The sequence below is a fragment of the Gobius niger genome (genome assembly GCF_951799975.1).
Source record: "Gobius niger genome assembly, chromosome: 11".
In the NCBI taxonomy this organism is placed as follows: Eukaryota; Metazoa; Chordata; class Actinopteri; order Gobiiformes; family Gobiidae; genus Gobius; species Gobius niger.
The window spans coordinates 1,421,098-1,438,283 of NC_136862.1; the positions used below are offsets into that span (position 1 = coordinate 1,421,098).

Below are 17,186 nucleotides of genomic sequence, written 5' to 3' on the forward strand. Positions count from 1 at the left end.
GACACGTTTAATCTGCTGCTTCAGTCCTGACCAAGAGCCACGCGACTGAAGCCTCCTAAAGCCTCCTACAGAGACTCACGTCCTAACAAGAGCCACGCGACTGATGCCTCCTGAAGCCTCCTACAGAGAGACTCACGTCCTAACAAGAGCCACGCGACTGAAGCCTCCTACAGAGACTCACGTCCTAACAAGAGCCACGCGACTGATACCTCCTAAAGCCTCCTACAGAGAGACTCACGTCCTAACAAGAGCCACGCGACTGATACCTCCTAAAGCCTCCTACAGAGAGACTCACGTCCTAACAAGAGCCACGCGACTGATGCCTCCTAAAGCCTCCTACAGAGAGACTCACGTCCTAACAAGAGCCACGCGACTGATACCTCCTAAAGCCTCCTACAGAGAGACTCACGTCCTAACAAGAGCCACGCGACTGATGCCTCCTGAAGCCTCCTACAGAGACTCACGTCCTAACAAGAGCCACACGACTGATGCCTCCTAAAGCCTCCTACAGAGAGACTCACGTCCTAACAAGAGCCACGCGACTGATGCCTCCTAAAGCCTCCTACAGAGACTCACGTCCTAACAAGAGCCACGCGACTGATGCCTCCTGAAGCCTCCTACAGAGACTCACGTCCTAACAAGAGCCACGCGACTGATGCCTCCTAAAGCCTCCTACAGAGACTCACGTCCTAACAAGAGCCACGCGACTGATGCCTCCTAAAGCCTCCTACAGAGACTCACGTCCTAACAAGAGCCACGCGACTGATGCCTCCTAAAGCCTCCTACAGAGACTCACGTCCTAACAAGAGCTGAGGCCTCGACACGTTTAATCTGCTGGAAAAAAGGTGTGAAAATAGAGACAAAACTGAGACGAAAAAAATGATGGAAATGTCACAAAAATGTCACAAGAAATTGACAAAAATGTGATGAAAAAATGATAAAAATGTGACAAAAATGTGATAAAAATTTGACAAAAAAATTAACGAAAAATTTTACAAAAAATGACAAAAAAAAATGACAAAAATGTGACAAAATGTGACAAAAAAGTGACAAAAAAGTGACAAAAATTTGACAAAAAATGACGAAAAATTGACAAAAAAAGGACAAAAAAATGACAAAAATGTGACAAAAAATGACAAAAAAATGACGAAAAATTGACAAAAAAAATGACAAAAAATGACAAAAATGTGACAAAAAATGACGAAAAATTGACGAAAAAATGACAAAAAAATGACAAAAATATGACAAAAAAAAGACAAAAAAATGACACAAAATGAAAAAAAAAAATAAAAAAAAAAGACAAATGTGACAAAAAATGACAAAATAATGACATTGACTGATCCCTCCTAAAGCCTCCTACAGAGACTCACGTCCTAACAAGAGCTGAGGGCGAACTAATACCTCAATATCTGTGCAGACTTTCTCCATAACGATGATGAAGGTGAAAGGATTGATTCTCATGGATCAGATTTTCATGGACGTTTTTCCAGAAATGACACTGAATGGCGACAACAGGCTTTTTATTCTGTCGTGATGCGAGCGCTGACTCTCAGGTAGGGCCCGGCCGATATGGATTTTCGGGGTCCGATACCGATACCGATATGAAGGAGGTTGGTCTGGCTGATAGCCGATATAAAGGCCGATATTATAGGTAATTTAATTTGATGTTGTGGCAAAAAAAGTGGCAAAATTAGATGGAAAAAGCGACGACATCACAAGGAAAAGGATCAGGTTAGATCAGTTTTGTAGGTCTTTCAAATGAGACCTTGATCATCTCCAGTCCACAAGCTTTTAGATTTGGGTAAAGCCAAACTGGAGAAAAGGCACTCGGCTAAAAGACTTAATAGATCCCGGTGTGACTTTTCTCCTGTGTTTGTGTTTTCCAGAGCGTTCAGTCAGAAGCGCGCCGCCATCGAGCGAGACTACGCCCAGGTGAGTCGCCCTGAAGCCGAGCCGCCGCCGCCGTTTCAGCCGAGCCGCCGCTGCCGTTTCAGCCGGGTTACGGTTTGACCGGGAGAGCGCGGTTTCCTGGACCACGGCTTCTGTCGGCGGCGGAGTTTAACACCGGTGTGAGGAATGTGCCGGCGCTTCGTGAAGGCGTGTTTGCCCATGTGCTCCTCCACCCAAAAATGTGATTACAAAATGGACAAAAAATGGACAAAAAAATGAACAAAAAAATGACAAAAATGTGAAAAAAAAATGTGATAAAAATTTGACAAGAAAATGACATAAATTTGACGAAAAAATGAAAAAAAATTGATAAAAATTTGACAAGAAAATGACAAAAAAAGACCAAAAAAATGAGAAAAAAGTGACAAAATGTGACAAAAATGTGACAAAAATGTGATAAAAATTTGACAAAAATGTGACAAAAATGTGATAAAAATTTGACAAAAAAGTGACAAAAATGTGATAAAAAATCACAAAAAAACGACAAAAAATCACGAAAAAACAACAACAAAAATGACAAAAAAGTGACAAAATGTGACCAAAAAATGACAAAAATGTGATAAAAATTTGACAAGAAAATTACAAAAATTTGTCAAAAAAATGACAAAAAAGTTACAAAAATGAGTTGAATACCCAACAAAAAAAACAAAAAAAACAAAAAAAACAAATCCCAAATCTAAAAGCTAAAAAGAAAAGCATCAAAATAGCGAGAAAAAGGGGATGAAAAGTCAACAAAGATGTGAGAAAAACAAAACAAAAAATGATGGAAAAAATCATTAAAAAACAACAAAAATATGACAAAAATGTGGCGACGTGACGAAAAGTTTCCGTCACTTTTGTAGGTCTTAGCTTTCAAATGAGGCGTTACATTGTTGATCTCCAGTCGAGAAGCTTTTAGATTTGGGTAAAGCCCAGGATAAAAAAACATGAATATAAAAGGAATTCCGTGGAGTATGGTCCACCACAAGGTTCAATTTTGGGACCGTTATTATTTATAATTTATATTCATGATTTTGCTTCTGTTTCTACGACCGCCTTTCCCGCTCTTTTTGCTGATGATGCCGATCAAAAAAATAATAATAAAAACAGAACTGAGGAAAATGCACTCGTTAGTGTTAAGGCGGGAGGTCAGAGGTTAACCCTTAACTCCCACCTGAACGAGCACATTTTCTCCAGTTTGGCTTTACCCCAATCCAAAAGCTTCTGGAAAAAAGCTGTGAAAATAGCAACAAAACTGGGGCAAAAATGTCACAAAAAAGTGACAAAAATGTTACAAAAATTTGCCCAAAAAATGACAAAAATTTGATAAAAAAGTCCCCAAAAATGACAAAAAATCAACAAAAAAATGACAAAAATGTGATATAAATTTGCCAAAAAAATGACAAAAATGTGATAAAAAAGTCCCCAAAAAATGACTAAAAAATGACAAAAATGTGACAAAAATGTGACAAAAATGTGATAAAAAATTCCCCAAAAACGACAAAAAATCGACCAAAAAATGACAAAAAAATAACAAAAGAATGACAATAAAATGACAAAAAATTGACAAAAAATTGACAAAAAATTGACAAAAATGTGAGAAAAATCTGCCAAAAAAAAAGACAAAAAATCGACCAAAAAATGACAAAAATGTGACAAAAATGTGACAAAAATGTGACGAAAAAATGACCAAAATGTGATTAAAAAAATGACGAAAAAATGACAAAAATTACAAAAAAGCTGCAAAAATGATGGAAAAATAAATGTGATGACGTGAGGAAAAAGATCCTCTTGGTTTAGGCGGGAGGTAAGAGGTTCAAATATGTATTTGTGGAAGTCACAATTACGCTAATTTGGGCCAGGCTGGTCAGAGTCCAGGGCTGTTTTTCAGTCCCAGTCCGGCCCTGCACAATAGATAAAATACAGGAATCTTAGTGAGGACATAATGTATTACCCAGACCCTGTACCTTAACCCCAAACCTAACCCTAAAACCACATCTTGACCCTCAAACAGTCCTTCAAATAAGTGAGGACCTTACTTTACAAAAATGTCCTCACTCTGTTGGTTAAAAAGTCAAACTGGTCCTCATAATGTCGTAAGTACAAGAACACACACACACTCAGAGCTGCTAGACTCTCTTCAGCCGCTCGAGCTCCACCTGCAGCCGCTGATTGTTATTCCGGGTCCGCTCTTCCCCTGCTCCTCAGACCTCAGAGCTCCACACAGGCGGCTCTTTGACTCCAGCTCCTCCTCTGAGGCGCGAGGATGAGGCGCTGCTGCACAACTACAGCTCCGTAGCTCTGGTCGTGGTTTAGTTTTTGAATTAACTAGTTATAAGTGAAAATGTCTCCTTCGTAAAGAGAGAGTTTGGGCTGTTTTTTACTCTGAATTAAAGACGAGGTTTAGACTCAGACTCAGGTTTAGACTCAGGTTTAGATTCAGGTTTAGACTCAGGTTTAGACTCAGGTTTAGACTCAGGTTTAGACTCAGGTTTAGACTCAGGTTTAGACTCAGGTTTAGACTCAGGTTTTATATGTGATCGTTTGAGGCCAGTTTTAGTGACAATAAGAGTATTACAGTCACTAAATTTGACATGTCAGTTCAGTTGTGCGACTTGGAGGGCACAGTTTGCTATTTTATAGCTTCTCAATCTCCCCACAGAAAATAAACTAAGACGAGTAAAGAGCGCTGCGACTCCAGGCTAAGGTTTCCGTCTAAAGGAGTCACTGTAACCTTCCCTCTGTCCTCAGGCGCTGCACAAACTGGCCACGCAGCATCTGAAGAAGGACTGGGCCGAGAGCGCCCCCCAGGAGCCCACAGACCAACGGTATGTCCTGGGGAGGCACCGATATCACTTTTTCTAAAACCGATACAAGTACAAGGCATTTTCTTCAACATTCTTACTTTTTCACAGCAGATTGGTTTGTAATGAGTTAATTTACTCATGTACATTTCCTTAAGTAAAGTCGGCGACACATTTAAGAGCAGTTATATTAGAATTGTGCTGATTCCATTTATTTATTTATTTTATTTTCATTCAATATAATGTTTTATTTTTATGTCTGTCCATCATAGAGAGAAAAGCCCATGTCCTAAAGCTCCCAATGCCTGAGCTTTATTCATTTATGTGTTTTTATTTAACAATAGTATTGAGATGTTTCTTAAATGGTCTCTTTTCGTCTTTACTTCAGCTCCTGTAGATTTTCTCGTGTGTTTGTAGTAACTTAGCGAGCAGCTACAGCGTTTTCATTGTTCTGCTGCAGCTTATTTTCCCTCAATATAAACATGCTGTATGTCTTTAATCTGGATTTTCTGAGGACTTTTTAGTCGCTGGGTTAGTTTTTCAGAAGAATAAACCCCTGGGCTTAAAACGGCGTCAGAATGGCCAAAACTGTTAGCCGCGAGTTAGCATCGTTAGCCTGTATGTTGTAAACACTGCAGACGCTGCAGCGAGTTAGCAACGTTAGCCTGTATGTTGTAAACACTGCAGACGCTGCAGCGAGTTAGCAACGTTAGCCTGTATGTTGTAAACACTGCAGACGCTGTAGCGAGTTAGCATCGTTAGCCTGTATGTTGTAAACACTGCAGACGCTGCAGCGAGTTAGCATCGTTAGCCTGTATGTTGTAAACACTGCAGACGCTGTAGCGAGTTAGCATCGTTAGCCTGTATGTTGTAAACACTGCAGACGCTGCAGCGAGTTAGCATCGTTAGCCTGTATGTTGTAAACACTGTAGACGCTGTAGCGAGTTAGCATCGTTAGCCTGTATGTTGTAAACACTGCAGACGCTGTAGCGAGTTAGCATCGTTAGCCTGTATGTTGTAAACACTGCAGACGCTGTAGCGAGTTAGCAACGTTAGCCTGTATGTTGTAAACACTGCAGACGCTGTAGCGAGTTAGCATCGTTAGCCTGTATGTTGTAAACACTGCAGCGAGTTAGCATCGTTAGCCTGTATGTTGTAAACACTGCAGACGCTGCAGCGAGTTAGCATCGTTAGCCTGTATGTTGTAAACACTGCAGACGCTGTAGCGAGTTAGCATCGTTAGCCTGTATGTTGTAAACACTGCAGACGCTGTAGCGAGTTAGCATCGTTAGCCTGTATGTTGTAAACACTGCAGACGCTGCAGCGAGTTAGCATCGTTAGCCTGTATGTTGTAAACACTGCAGACGCTGCAGCGAGTTAGCATCGTTAGCCTGTATGTCGTAAACACTGCAGACGCTGCAGAGCTAACAACATTAAGCTCTGGTTAAATCCAGCTCAGACTCTGGTTTAGAGAGCGCAGTCTGTAATAAAGTCAGCTCTATGTGGATTATTGTGTTTACACTAAACTATTCTCCAGTTTGTTGCTTCTTCTCTCCTCACTGCTCCAGTCTGAGAGCTGTTTAATATGTGTCATGTGATCTAATGTACCCCCACATTACACCTGGCATGGTCAGGGAGGGGCGTAGACAATGATAACGTAACCGCAGGGCGGGTCAAAGAGGGACTTTCTATTGAGCCACATCTTCAGCAGGTTTTTGATGAAAATATGTGAAGGATTTGGGATTCAGAGAACTCTTCTGTGTCTGCAGGGGTTTAGAATCAGCATCAGAATAGTTTTTATCGCCATTGTTTGTTAACAGGTTCACAAACTAGGATTTTATCTTGGTGAGACAGAGTTTAGATAAAAATAAGCTGTAAACTTTAGGGATTGGGTTTACATATGGTGCATAAAGTGATACAGTGGATCTAAGTGCAGACAGACCACATAGAGCAATAGAGCAGATCACAGACTGTACCTGATCTATGGAGGGATCATTTCTCTGGTTTCTCTCTGACAGAGCTGTTCAAATTCCGTCCTCCGTCCTGAATGACTGTCTTCTGTCTCCGCCTGTGGTTGTAGGAACATGTTCTGCGTGTGGAGGGCGTACCTGGAGGGAACCGTGCAGTTCACTCAGTCCAGACTCAGCTCCTGCGAGAACTACAAGCTGCAGGTGTCGGACCCGGCCAAGAGCTCGCGGCTGAGCAAAGAGCAGCAGCTCAGGAAGGTAACGTAATCCCTCAGGAAGAACAGCCCCGACAGAATCTGTGTGGAAGTCTTTAACCTCTTACCCTCATGAAGAACAGCCCCAGAATCTGTGTGGAAGTCTTTAACCTCTTACCCTCAGGAAGAACAGCCCCAGAATCTGTGTGGAAGTCTTTAACCTCTTACCCTCATGAAGAACAGCCCCGACAGGATCTGTGTGGAAGTCTTTAACCTCTTACCCTCAGGAAGAACAGCCCCAGAATCTGTGTGGAAGTCTTTAACCTCTTACCCTCATGAAGAACAGCCCCGACAGGATCTGTGTGGAAGTCTTTAACCTCTTACCCTCAGGAAGAACAGCCCCAGAATCTGTGTGGAAGTCTTTAACCTCTTACCCTCAGGAAGAACAGCCCCGACAGGATCTGTGTGGAAGTCTTTAGCCTCTTACCCTCATGAAGAACAGCCCCGACAGAATCTGTGTGGAAGTCTTTAACCTCTTACCCTCATGAAGAACAGCCCCGACAGGATCTGTGTGGAAGTCTTTAACCTCTTACCCTCAGGAAGAACAGCCCCGACAGAATCTGTGTGGAAGTCTTTAACCTCTTACCCTCATGAAGAACAGCCCCAGAATCTGTGTGGAAGTCTTTAGCCTCTTACCCTCATGAAGAACAGCCCCGACAGAATCTGTGTGGAAGTCTTTAACCTCTTACCCTCATGAAGAACAGCCCCAGAATCTGTGTGGAAGTCTTTAACCTCTTACCCTCAGGAAGAACAGCCCCAGAATCTGTGTGGAAGTCTTTAGCCTCTTACCCTCAGGAAGAACAGCCCCAGAATCTGTGTGGAAGTCTTTAACCTCTTACCCTCAGGAAGAACAGCCCCAGAATCTGTGTGGAAGTCTTTAGCCTCTTACCCTCAGGAAGAACAGCCCCGACAGAGTCTGTGTGGAAGTCTTTAACCTCTTACCCTCAGGAAGAACAGCCCCGACAGAATCTGTGTGGAAGTCTTTAACCTCTTACCCTCATGAAGAACAGCCCCAGAATCTGTGTGGAAGTCTTTAACCTCTTACCCTCATGAAGAACAGCCCCGACAGGATCTGTGTGGAAGTCTTTAGCCTCTTACCCTCATGAAGAACAGCCCCGACAGGATCTGTGTGGAAGTCTTTAGCCTCTTACCCTCATGAAGAACAGCCCCGACAGAGTCTGTGTGGAAGTCTTTAGCCTCTTACCCTCATGAAGAACAGCCCCAGAATCTGTGTGGAAGTCTTTAGCCTCTTACCCTCAGGAAGAACAGCCCCGACAGAATCTGTGTGGAAGTCTTTAACCTCTTACCCTCAGGAAGAACAGCCCCGACAGGATCTGTGTGGAAGTCTTTAACCTCTTACCCTCAGGAAGAACAGCCCCAGAATCTGTGTGGAAGTCTTTAACCTCTTACCCTCAGGAAGAACAGCCCCAGAATCTGTGTGGAAGTCTTTAACCTCTTACCCTCAGGAAGAACAGCCCCAGAATCTGTGTGGAAGTCTTTAACCTCTTACCCTCATGAAGAACAGCCCCAGAATCTGTGTGGAAGTCTTTAACCTCTTACCACCCGCCTCAACCAAATGCATTCTGACCTCTTTGGCCGTTATATAGGCCTGTGTAACACCTCATTTGAAAGCTAAGACCCACAAAACTGATCTTTTCCTCGCGTTGTTGCTGTGTTGAGTCACCTTTTTTTTTTTTTTTTTTTTTTTTTTTTGTCGTTGAATTTTTGTAATTTTTTTGTTGAATTTTTGTTGAGTTTTTGTCACATTTTTGTCACATTTTTTTTTTTTTTTTTGTCATTTTTTGTTGAATTTTTGTTGCATTTTTGTCACATTTTTGTCACATTTTTGTCACATTTTTGTCACATTTTTGTCACATTTTTGTCACATTTTTGTCACATTTTTGTCACATTTTTGTTGAGTTTTTGTCACATTTTCGTCACATCTTTGTCGCGTTTACATCCTTGTTTTGTCTTGTTTTGTTTTTTGTGGCTGTTTTGGTGCTTTTTCCCCAAGAAGCTTTTTGATTAGGGTAAAGCCAAACTGGATCCGTTCAGGTGGGGGTTAAGAGGTTAACGGAAGAGAGAACTTTACAAACCGCTCTTTGTTTGTTCTGGTGAGGAGAACATCCTCTCCATCTGCAGCTGAGACGGAAACAGGTCTTTCCGAACACATACTTTAATACTGCAAATACAAATATAATATAATGACACATTAGACGGAGTTAAAACACGTCTATTTAAGATTTACACTGTCCCCAGTTTTCTTTAGTTTGACCATTTCTGTGATGTTTATAGTTTCACTTCCTTATCGGATACTGACAGGAAGTGACATCGTTATGTTAACAGGAAATGAGTGAGTGAAATCATGTGTCGGGCCGGGTCCTTGGGTTCATCTCCAGTGTCAAGGCAGGTTTCGGGTTCGGACGGGTTGGCGTGTTTGGGTCCGGATCCAGACCGAGGTCCGCCATTTTGTCACCTCTGGTTTAGTTCATAATAGGACAGCTGCATTAACCTCTTAACCCCCGCCTGAACCGAGAGCATTTTATCCAGTTCGGCTTTACCCAAATCCTGTAGGCCAGTGTAACGCCTCATTTGAAAGCTAAGACCTACAAAACTAAATTGATCTTTTTCCTCACGTCATCAGAATTTTTTCCATCTTTTGGGGGGGGGGGGGGTTTCAACTCATTTTTGTAACTTTTTTGTAACGTTTTTTGTCATTTTTTGTAAAAAAAATTGTGATTTTTTTGATTTTTTTTGTAATTTTTTTGTAATTTTTTTTGTAATTTTTTTGTAATTTTTTTGTAATTTTTTTGTAATTTTTTTGTTATTTTTTTGTTATTTTTTTGTTATTTTTTTGTTATTTTTTTGTTATTTTTTTGTTATTTTTTGGTCACATTTTGGTCATTTTTATGTGAATTTTTGGGGGGGTTTTCGGCAATTTTTCGGCAATTTCTTGTGACATTTTTGCCACTTTTTCCTCAATTTTTCGTCACTTTTTCGTCACATTTCCATCATTGTTTTTGTCTCAGTTTTGTTGCTATTTTCTCACCTTTTTTCCAGAAGCTTTTGGATTGGGGTAAAGCCAAACTGGAGAAAATGTGCTCGGTTCAGGCGGGAGTTAAGGGGTTAACTTTAAAGAATACTGTGACTTTTATTGGAGTAACATTTGACCTGTAGTATCTGTACTTTATCTAAAGTAACGGAATGAAGTACTTCGGCCACCGCTTTTTGTTCAAATAATGGGATCTGAGAACTGAAGCTCTCACTGGTGACGAGTGTGGGCTGAAATGTATCCAGGCCGGTCACCGGAGCCTGTTTACCCTGTGTGTGTGTGTGTGTGTGTGTGTGTGTGTGTGTGTGTGTGTGTGTGTGTGTGTGTGTGTGCAGGGCCGGACTGGGACTGAAAACCAGCCCTGGACTCTGGTCAGTCTGGGCCCAAATCAGCGTAAATGTGACACTTCCACAAATACACATGTGAACCTCTGACCCCCCGCCTTAACCCAGAGCATTTTCTCCAGTTCGGCTTTGCCCAAATCTAAAGGCTTCTTGACTGGAGAGCAGCACTGTAACGCCTCATTTGAAAGCGAAAATCTAGAAAAGTCTCGGTAACTTTTTGTCACGTTGTCGCTGCATTTTTGTCATGTTTTTGTTGCTTTTTCATTACTTTTTTGGCCTGTTTTCATCTCTTGTCGTCACGTTTTCGTCACATTTTTGTTGCTTTTCCAGCACATTTTTGTTTTTGATGCTTTTCTTTTAACCCCTTAACTCCCGCCTGAACCGAGCACATTTTCTCCAGTTTGGCTTTACCCCAATCCAAAAGCTTCTGGAAAAAAGGTGTGGAAATAGCAACAAAACTGAGACGAAAACAATGATGGAAATGTGACGAAAAAGTGACAAAAAATTGAGGAAAAAGTGGCAAAAATGACACAAGAAATCAACGAAAAATGGACGAAAAAAAGACAAAAAATTGACATAAAAATGACATAAAAATGACCAAAATGTGACCAAAAAATGACAAAAATTTGATAAAAAAAAAAGACAAAAATTGATCAAAAAGTGGCAAAAATGTCACAAGAAATTGCCGAAAAATTGACAAAAAAGAAAAAGAAAAATTGACATAAAAATGCTATAAAAATGACCAAAATGTGACCAAAAAATTACAAAAATGTGATAAAAATTTGACCAAAAAATTACAAAAAATTACAAAAAATTGACCAAAAAATGTGACAAAAATCTGATTTAAAAAAGTGATAATAATTTGACAAAAAATGACAAAAAAATGACAAAACAATGACAAAAAAGTTACAAAAAAATGATGGGGAAAAAAATGTGATGACGTGAGGAAAAAGCTCCTCTCGATTCAGGCGGGAGTTAAGAGGTTGAGCTTTTAGATTTGGGTAAAGCTCGGTTTCGCCCGGGGGTAAGGGTAAGGTGTGTGTGTGTGTGTGTGCGTGTGTGTGTGTGTGGGACAGAGCATTTGCACGAGTCTCCCTGCACATAAACGCCTCTCTGTCCTCAGTGCGTGGAGCAGCTGACGGAGATCCAGGCCGAGCTGCAGGAGTCGGTGAAGGACCTCGCCAAGAGCCGCAAGAAGTACCAGGAGGCGGAGACCATGGCCCAGGCCGTGCGCGAGAAGGCGGAGCTAGAGGCCAAGTAAGACCCGCCCCCAGACCCTGCAGAAGAGATGTTACTGTAGAAAACACAGTGGTGGCTCTTACTCAGACTGACGCTCAGATAAACAACAGTCATGACCTTTTACGAAGCTGATAAACAGTTATTTACAAAGATAACTCATGAGATCATTCACAAACCGCAGCAGAGGAGCTTTTCACACACATTTATGAACTCGTTATTCGTTTGTTTGTCCTGTTTGTTGTTTTAGAGCAGGAGTAGGCCCGATTTTCTTCACTGTAAAAAGACCAAGGGCCAAAAGGGAAGGCTTACAAATAATATAGGACCTAATTTGGTGTTTAGTTTGGTGTTTCTCACATTTTTACAGTACTTACCCTTAAGCGAACACATTTTCTCCAGTTCCATTTTGCTTTTTTTGGGGGGGGAAAAAGCATCAAAAGATCGACAAAAACACACAAAAAACGTGCAACAAAAAAGAGACACAAACATAATAGGAAAAGCAACAAAACGCAACAAAAATGCAACAAATGAGGCGTTGCTCCTGTGGGCTGTAAGCTCCAGTCGAGAGGCTTTTTAGATTCAGGTAAAGCCAAACTGGAGAAAATGTTTATTTGTAGAGCACAGTTCATACACAAGGCAAATTCAAAGAGCTCCACAGTTGCATAAATATAAGAAATACAATCAATAAAATCATCAACATAGAATTAATCAGTTACAGTAAGAGGCGAGAGTGTAGATAAAATACTTTCAGTTATGTATTTTTAAGTCTTGTTTTGACTCGCTCTGTCTTGACCAGAGGTGTCATTAACCGAAAATTCTCTGTCATTTACGGAGTATTTTTTTCCTTTGACGGAAAATTTCAAAGGCCGTCCGTCATTTTGAAGGATTGAAAATCAAGCCGTAACGAAAATAAAGACGCAGCTCTGCAGTTTTTCAGAGCGCGAGCGGCTCTCTCTCTAAAGTTTCACACCGCGTCTTGTCTTGGATGAGCTCTTACAAGTTGTATCACTGCCTCGCTAGCTAACTTGAGCGGCACGGTAGCACAGCGGTTAGTGCTCTCGCTTCACAGCTAGAAGGTTCGATTCCCACCTGGGCCTTTCTGTGTGGAGTTTGCATGTTCTCCCCGTGTCTGTGTAGGTTTCCTCCGGGCACTCCGGTTTCCCCTACCACTAAAAACATGCACAATAGGCCCGGATGAATGATGTGTGTGAGTGATTGTATGGTGATGGTCAGAGGGTGCGTTGGCGCAGACGTGTGCAGTCGCGAAAGCGCCTCTGACAGTCTCCCCCAGGGGAAACTGAAGCTACAAACGTACAATGGGGAAAAAAAGTATTTGGCCAAAATCCAATAGAATGTCTATGTGAAACTGACCAAATACTTTTCTTCCCCACTGTAGCTTTCCACCACCGAGTATGGAGTGAATGTACAAGTGTCTCATGTAAAGCGCTTTGTGACCATGTCTGTGAAAGGCGCTATATAAATAAAGATCTTCTTCTTCTTCTTCTAACTTTCCTAACAACAACACGGGGAAGAAAACCACGATGCAAACGCCGTTAAAGGCTAATAATATCCTTCCCATGTGGAGCCGCTCTTCTCACGTACGTCCCAGGACGACCTCATCTATTTCCCCCTCTCACTCTCTTTCCCTCCCCGTGTGGTAGCGGCGCGTAGTGCAGTGATGGAACTGGTAAACATAGTCCCGTTCACCCACCGTCTCTTACATTCCGTTAAAATTGAAAAAATGCAAATAATAAGCTCCACTTTCCATTTGTATGAGCGTAATCTGAGCCTTGATGTTGAGGAGCAGGTGACTCGGAAAGTCGTCTCCTCTCAGACTTTTACGCACAAGTTTATGCACATTTCTGTTGCAAAATGTACCACGACTGTTCAGATCAGGTTTAGTTCAGCTCCATTTATCCTGCAATCTCACATTTTTACTAACATAAATAATATGCAGCCTATATATACATTTAGAATGAAGAATAAAAATTGCTCATGACGGATTTTTTTCAACCCTGTCCTTCAAAATGAAGGAGAGAAATTATCCCGAGCGAAACCACTGATCTTGACACTATTTTTCTTGCTCGTTCACACAAAGTTACCTCTGTTTTGTCGCTCCTTCTCCTCTGGACATCAACATGAGCATTTATCAGTAAAAGGCAAGAGTGCAGATAAAATACTTTCAGTCATATTCTCGGGCAAAAAGAACTGTTTTCAGCCTGGATTTGAACATTGTCAGAGTTGAGGCCTGTCTCACATCCTCGTGAAGACTGTTCCAGATTTTAGCTGCATGAAACTGAAACGCAGCCTCACCGTGTTTAGTCCTGACTCTGGAACCACCAGGAGGCCCCTCCCCTCCCTGAGATGGTTCATACGGCTGTAACATGTCAGAGATGGACTTTGGAGCTAAACCATGAAAACACTTGTAACAAGCAGAGCTGTTTTAAAGTCTATTCTCTGAGTGACAGGAAGCCAGTGCAGAGACCGGAGCACTGGACTAATATGGTCGTATATCCTCGTTCTTGTCCAGGAAAATACTTGGTTAAGGCAGGGGTGAAGAGGTTAAACTCCCTCCGATTTGTGTAAAGTTATTATCCTCTTGAGGGCCAAAGGTTCTATGCTGGAGGGCCGTTTTTTCACTTCTACTGAACAATCTGCTGTGATTAAACCTCCATATGGACCTGATTTACACTTGACTTTATTCATGTGATAAATAAGTTCAGATTCCACCAGAAAACGTCTAAAAAGAGTGAAAAATTGTGTTTCCCAAAAGATACTAAGCATAAATCAGGGTCTGTGTTATACAGAGGAGGAAAAAGTCTGTGAACGCTTTGGGATTTCTCACATTTCTGCCTAAGTTTGTCACTAAATCCTAAGAATGAATAAACTGCGTCTTCTTAACCCCTTAACTCCCACCGGAACCGAGCACATTTTCCCCAGTTTGGCTTTACCCCAATCCAAAAGCTTCTGGGGAAAAGCTGAGAAAATGGCGACAAAACTGAGACGAAAACCATGATGGAAATGGGACAAAAAAGTGACGGAAAATTAATGTAAAATTTTCAAAAAATTGATTAAAAAAGTGGCAAAAATGTCACAAGAAATTGACAAAAAATTGACGAAGAAATGACAAAAATATGACAGAAAATTGACGAAAAAATTACAAAAATATGACAAAAAATTGACGAAAAAATTACAAAAATATGACAAAAAATTGACGAAAAAATTACAAAAATGTGACAAAAAATGGACGAAAAAATTCCAAAAATGTGACAAAAAATTGACGAAAAAATTACAAAAATGTGACAAAAAAATTACAAAAATATGACAAAAAATTGACGAAAACATTACAAAAATGTGACAAAAAAATTACAAAAATGTGACAAAAAAATGACGAAAAAATTACAAAAATGTGACAAAAAAATGACGAAAAAATTACAAAAATATTACAAAAAATTGACGAAAAAATTACAAAAAATTGACGAAAAAATTACAAAAATATGACAAAAAATTGACGAAAAAATTACAACAATTTGACAAAAAATTGACGAAAAAATTACAAAAATGTGACAAAAAATTGACGAAAAAATTACAAAAATGTGACACAAAAATTACAAAAATATGACAAAAAATTGACGAAAAAATTACAAAAATATGACAAAAAATTGACGAAAAAATTACAAAAATGTGACACAAAAATTACAAAAATATGACAAAAAATTGACGAAAAAATTACAAAAATATGACAAAAAATTGACGAAAAAATTACAAAAATGTGACAAAAAATTGACGAAAAAATTACAAAAATGTGACAAAAAATTGACAAAAAAATGACTAAAATGTGACAAAAAAATTACAAAAATATGACAAAAAAATTACAAAAATGTGACAAAAAAATGACGAAAAAATTACAAAAATATTACAAAAAATTGACGAAAAAATTACAAAAATATGACAAAAAATTGACGAAAAGATTACAACAATTTGACAAAAAAATTACGAAAAAATTGCAAAAATATGACAAAAAATTTACGAAAAAATTACAAAAATGTGACAAAAAATTTACGAAAAAATTACAAAAATATGACAAAAAATTGACGAAAAAATTACAAAAATGTGACAAAAAATTGACGAAAAAATTACAAAAATGTGACAAAAAATTGACGAAAAAATTACAAAAATGTGACAAAAAAATTACAAAAATGTGACAAAAAATTGACGAAAAAATTACAAAAATGAGTTGAATACCCAACAAAAAAATGATGGAAAAAAAATCTGATGACGTGAGGAAAAGGATCCTCTCGGTTCAGGCGGGAGTTAAGAGGTTAAACCAATACCACCCAAACATTTATAATATAATTAATTAATATAATAACATAATTTTGTGTCATAGCATTTGTATCTTGGATTAGTTCAAACCGACTCAAATTCAACATAGAAGAACTTTAATTCAAGCAATTTTAAGTCATTTATCTCATGTAAGACGGTCATGTTTCCAGTGCTTTACTTTGGGCGAATAATCAGCGGCTTCAGCCCTCGGTCTATTTACAATAAAGAAAATGCGAGTTTCCGTCTGGCCTGATCAGCTGCTGCCCCGAGGCCTGGAGCCTAAAGAGCCGAGGAGGCTTTGAACGGAGGATCTTTCTGTTTCACGCTCTTTGTTTTTGTTCTGATTTTTATTTAGATTCTTCCAAACCCGGAGCTGCTTTACTTTCTTCTAACTGACTCTTGTTATTTTCCCCCCAGGTCCAAACTCAGCTTGTTCCAGTCCAGGTCCAGTCTTCAGAGAGCCAGTGTGAAGGTACAGGATCGTCCCCCAAACCCCTGAGCGCTGGACTAATACGGCAGCTTCATGGGTTCTTCTCTCTTTCAGCTCAAAGCCAAAAGAACTGAGTGCAACTCCAAAGCCACGCACGCCCGGAACGACTACCTTCTGACGCTAGCGGCGGCTAACGCTCACCAGCAGCGCTACTACGACACGGACCTCACCGACTGTGTGAAGGTAACTGACCTCACTGATCACGGACCTCACGGACCTCACGGACCTCACGGACCTCACAGACCTCACAGACCTCACTGACCTCACTGACCTCACTGACCTCACTGACCTCACGGACCGACTGTATAAAGCCACGCACGCCCGGAACGACTACCTTCTGACGCTGGCGGCGGCTAACGCTCACCAGCAGCGCTACTACGACACGGACCTCACCGACTGTGTGAAGGTAACTGACCTCACGGACCTCACTGACCTCACTGACCTCACGGACCTCACAGACCTCACGGACCTCACGGACCTCACGGACCTCACAGACCGACTGTATAAAGCCACGCACGCCCGGAACGACTACCTTCTGACGCTGGCGGCGGCTAACGCTCACCAGCAGCGCTACTACGAGACGGACCTCACCGACTGTGTGAAGGTAACTGACCTCACGGACCTCACTGACCTCACGGACCTCACTGACCTCACTGACCTCACGGACCTCACGGACCTCACTGACCTCACGGACCTCACTGACCTCACTGACCTCACGGACCTCACGGACCGACTGTATAAAGCCACGCACGCCCGGAACGACTACCTTCTGACGCTGGCGGCG

The 17,186-nt window shown here is 40.9% G+C and overlaps 1 protein-coding gene across 1 annotated transcript in view; it reads left to right on the forward strand.

Moving 5' to 3' along the window:
• LOC306969921 (F-BAR and double SH3 domains protein 2-like) overlaps nucleotides 1-17,186 on the forward strand; it is a 55,973-nt gene that overhangs the window by 16,815 nt on the left and 21,972 nt on the right. Inside the window, exons 3-8 of the mRNA XM_079565710.1 lie at nucleotides 1,887-1,932; nucleotides 4,681-4,757; nucleotides 6,814-6,958; nucleotides 11,474-11,607; nucleotides 16,330-16,384; nucleotides 16,457-16,585. Of these exons, the coding sequence (XP_079421836.1) occupies nucleotides 1,887-1,932; nucleotides 4,681-4,757; nucleotides 6,814-6,958; nucleotides 11,474-11,607; nucleotides 16,330-16,384; nucleotides 16,457-16,585 (586 nt within the window). The remainder of the gene's footprint in view (nucleotides 1-1,886; nucleotides 1,933-4,680; nucleotides 4,758-6,813; nucleotides 6,959-11,473; nucleotides 11,608-16,329; nucleotides 16,385-16,456; nucleotides 16,586-17,186) is intronic.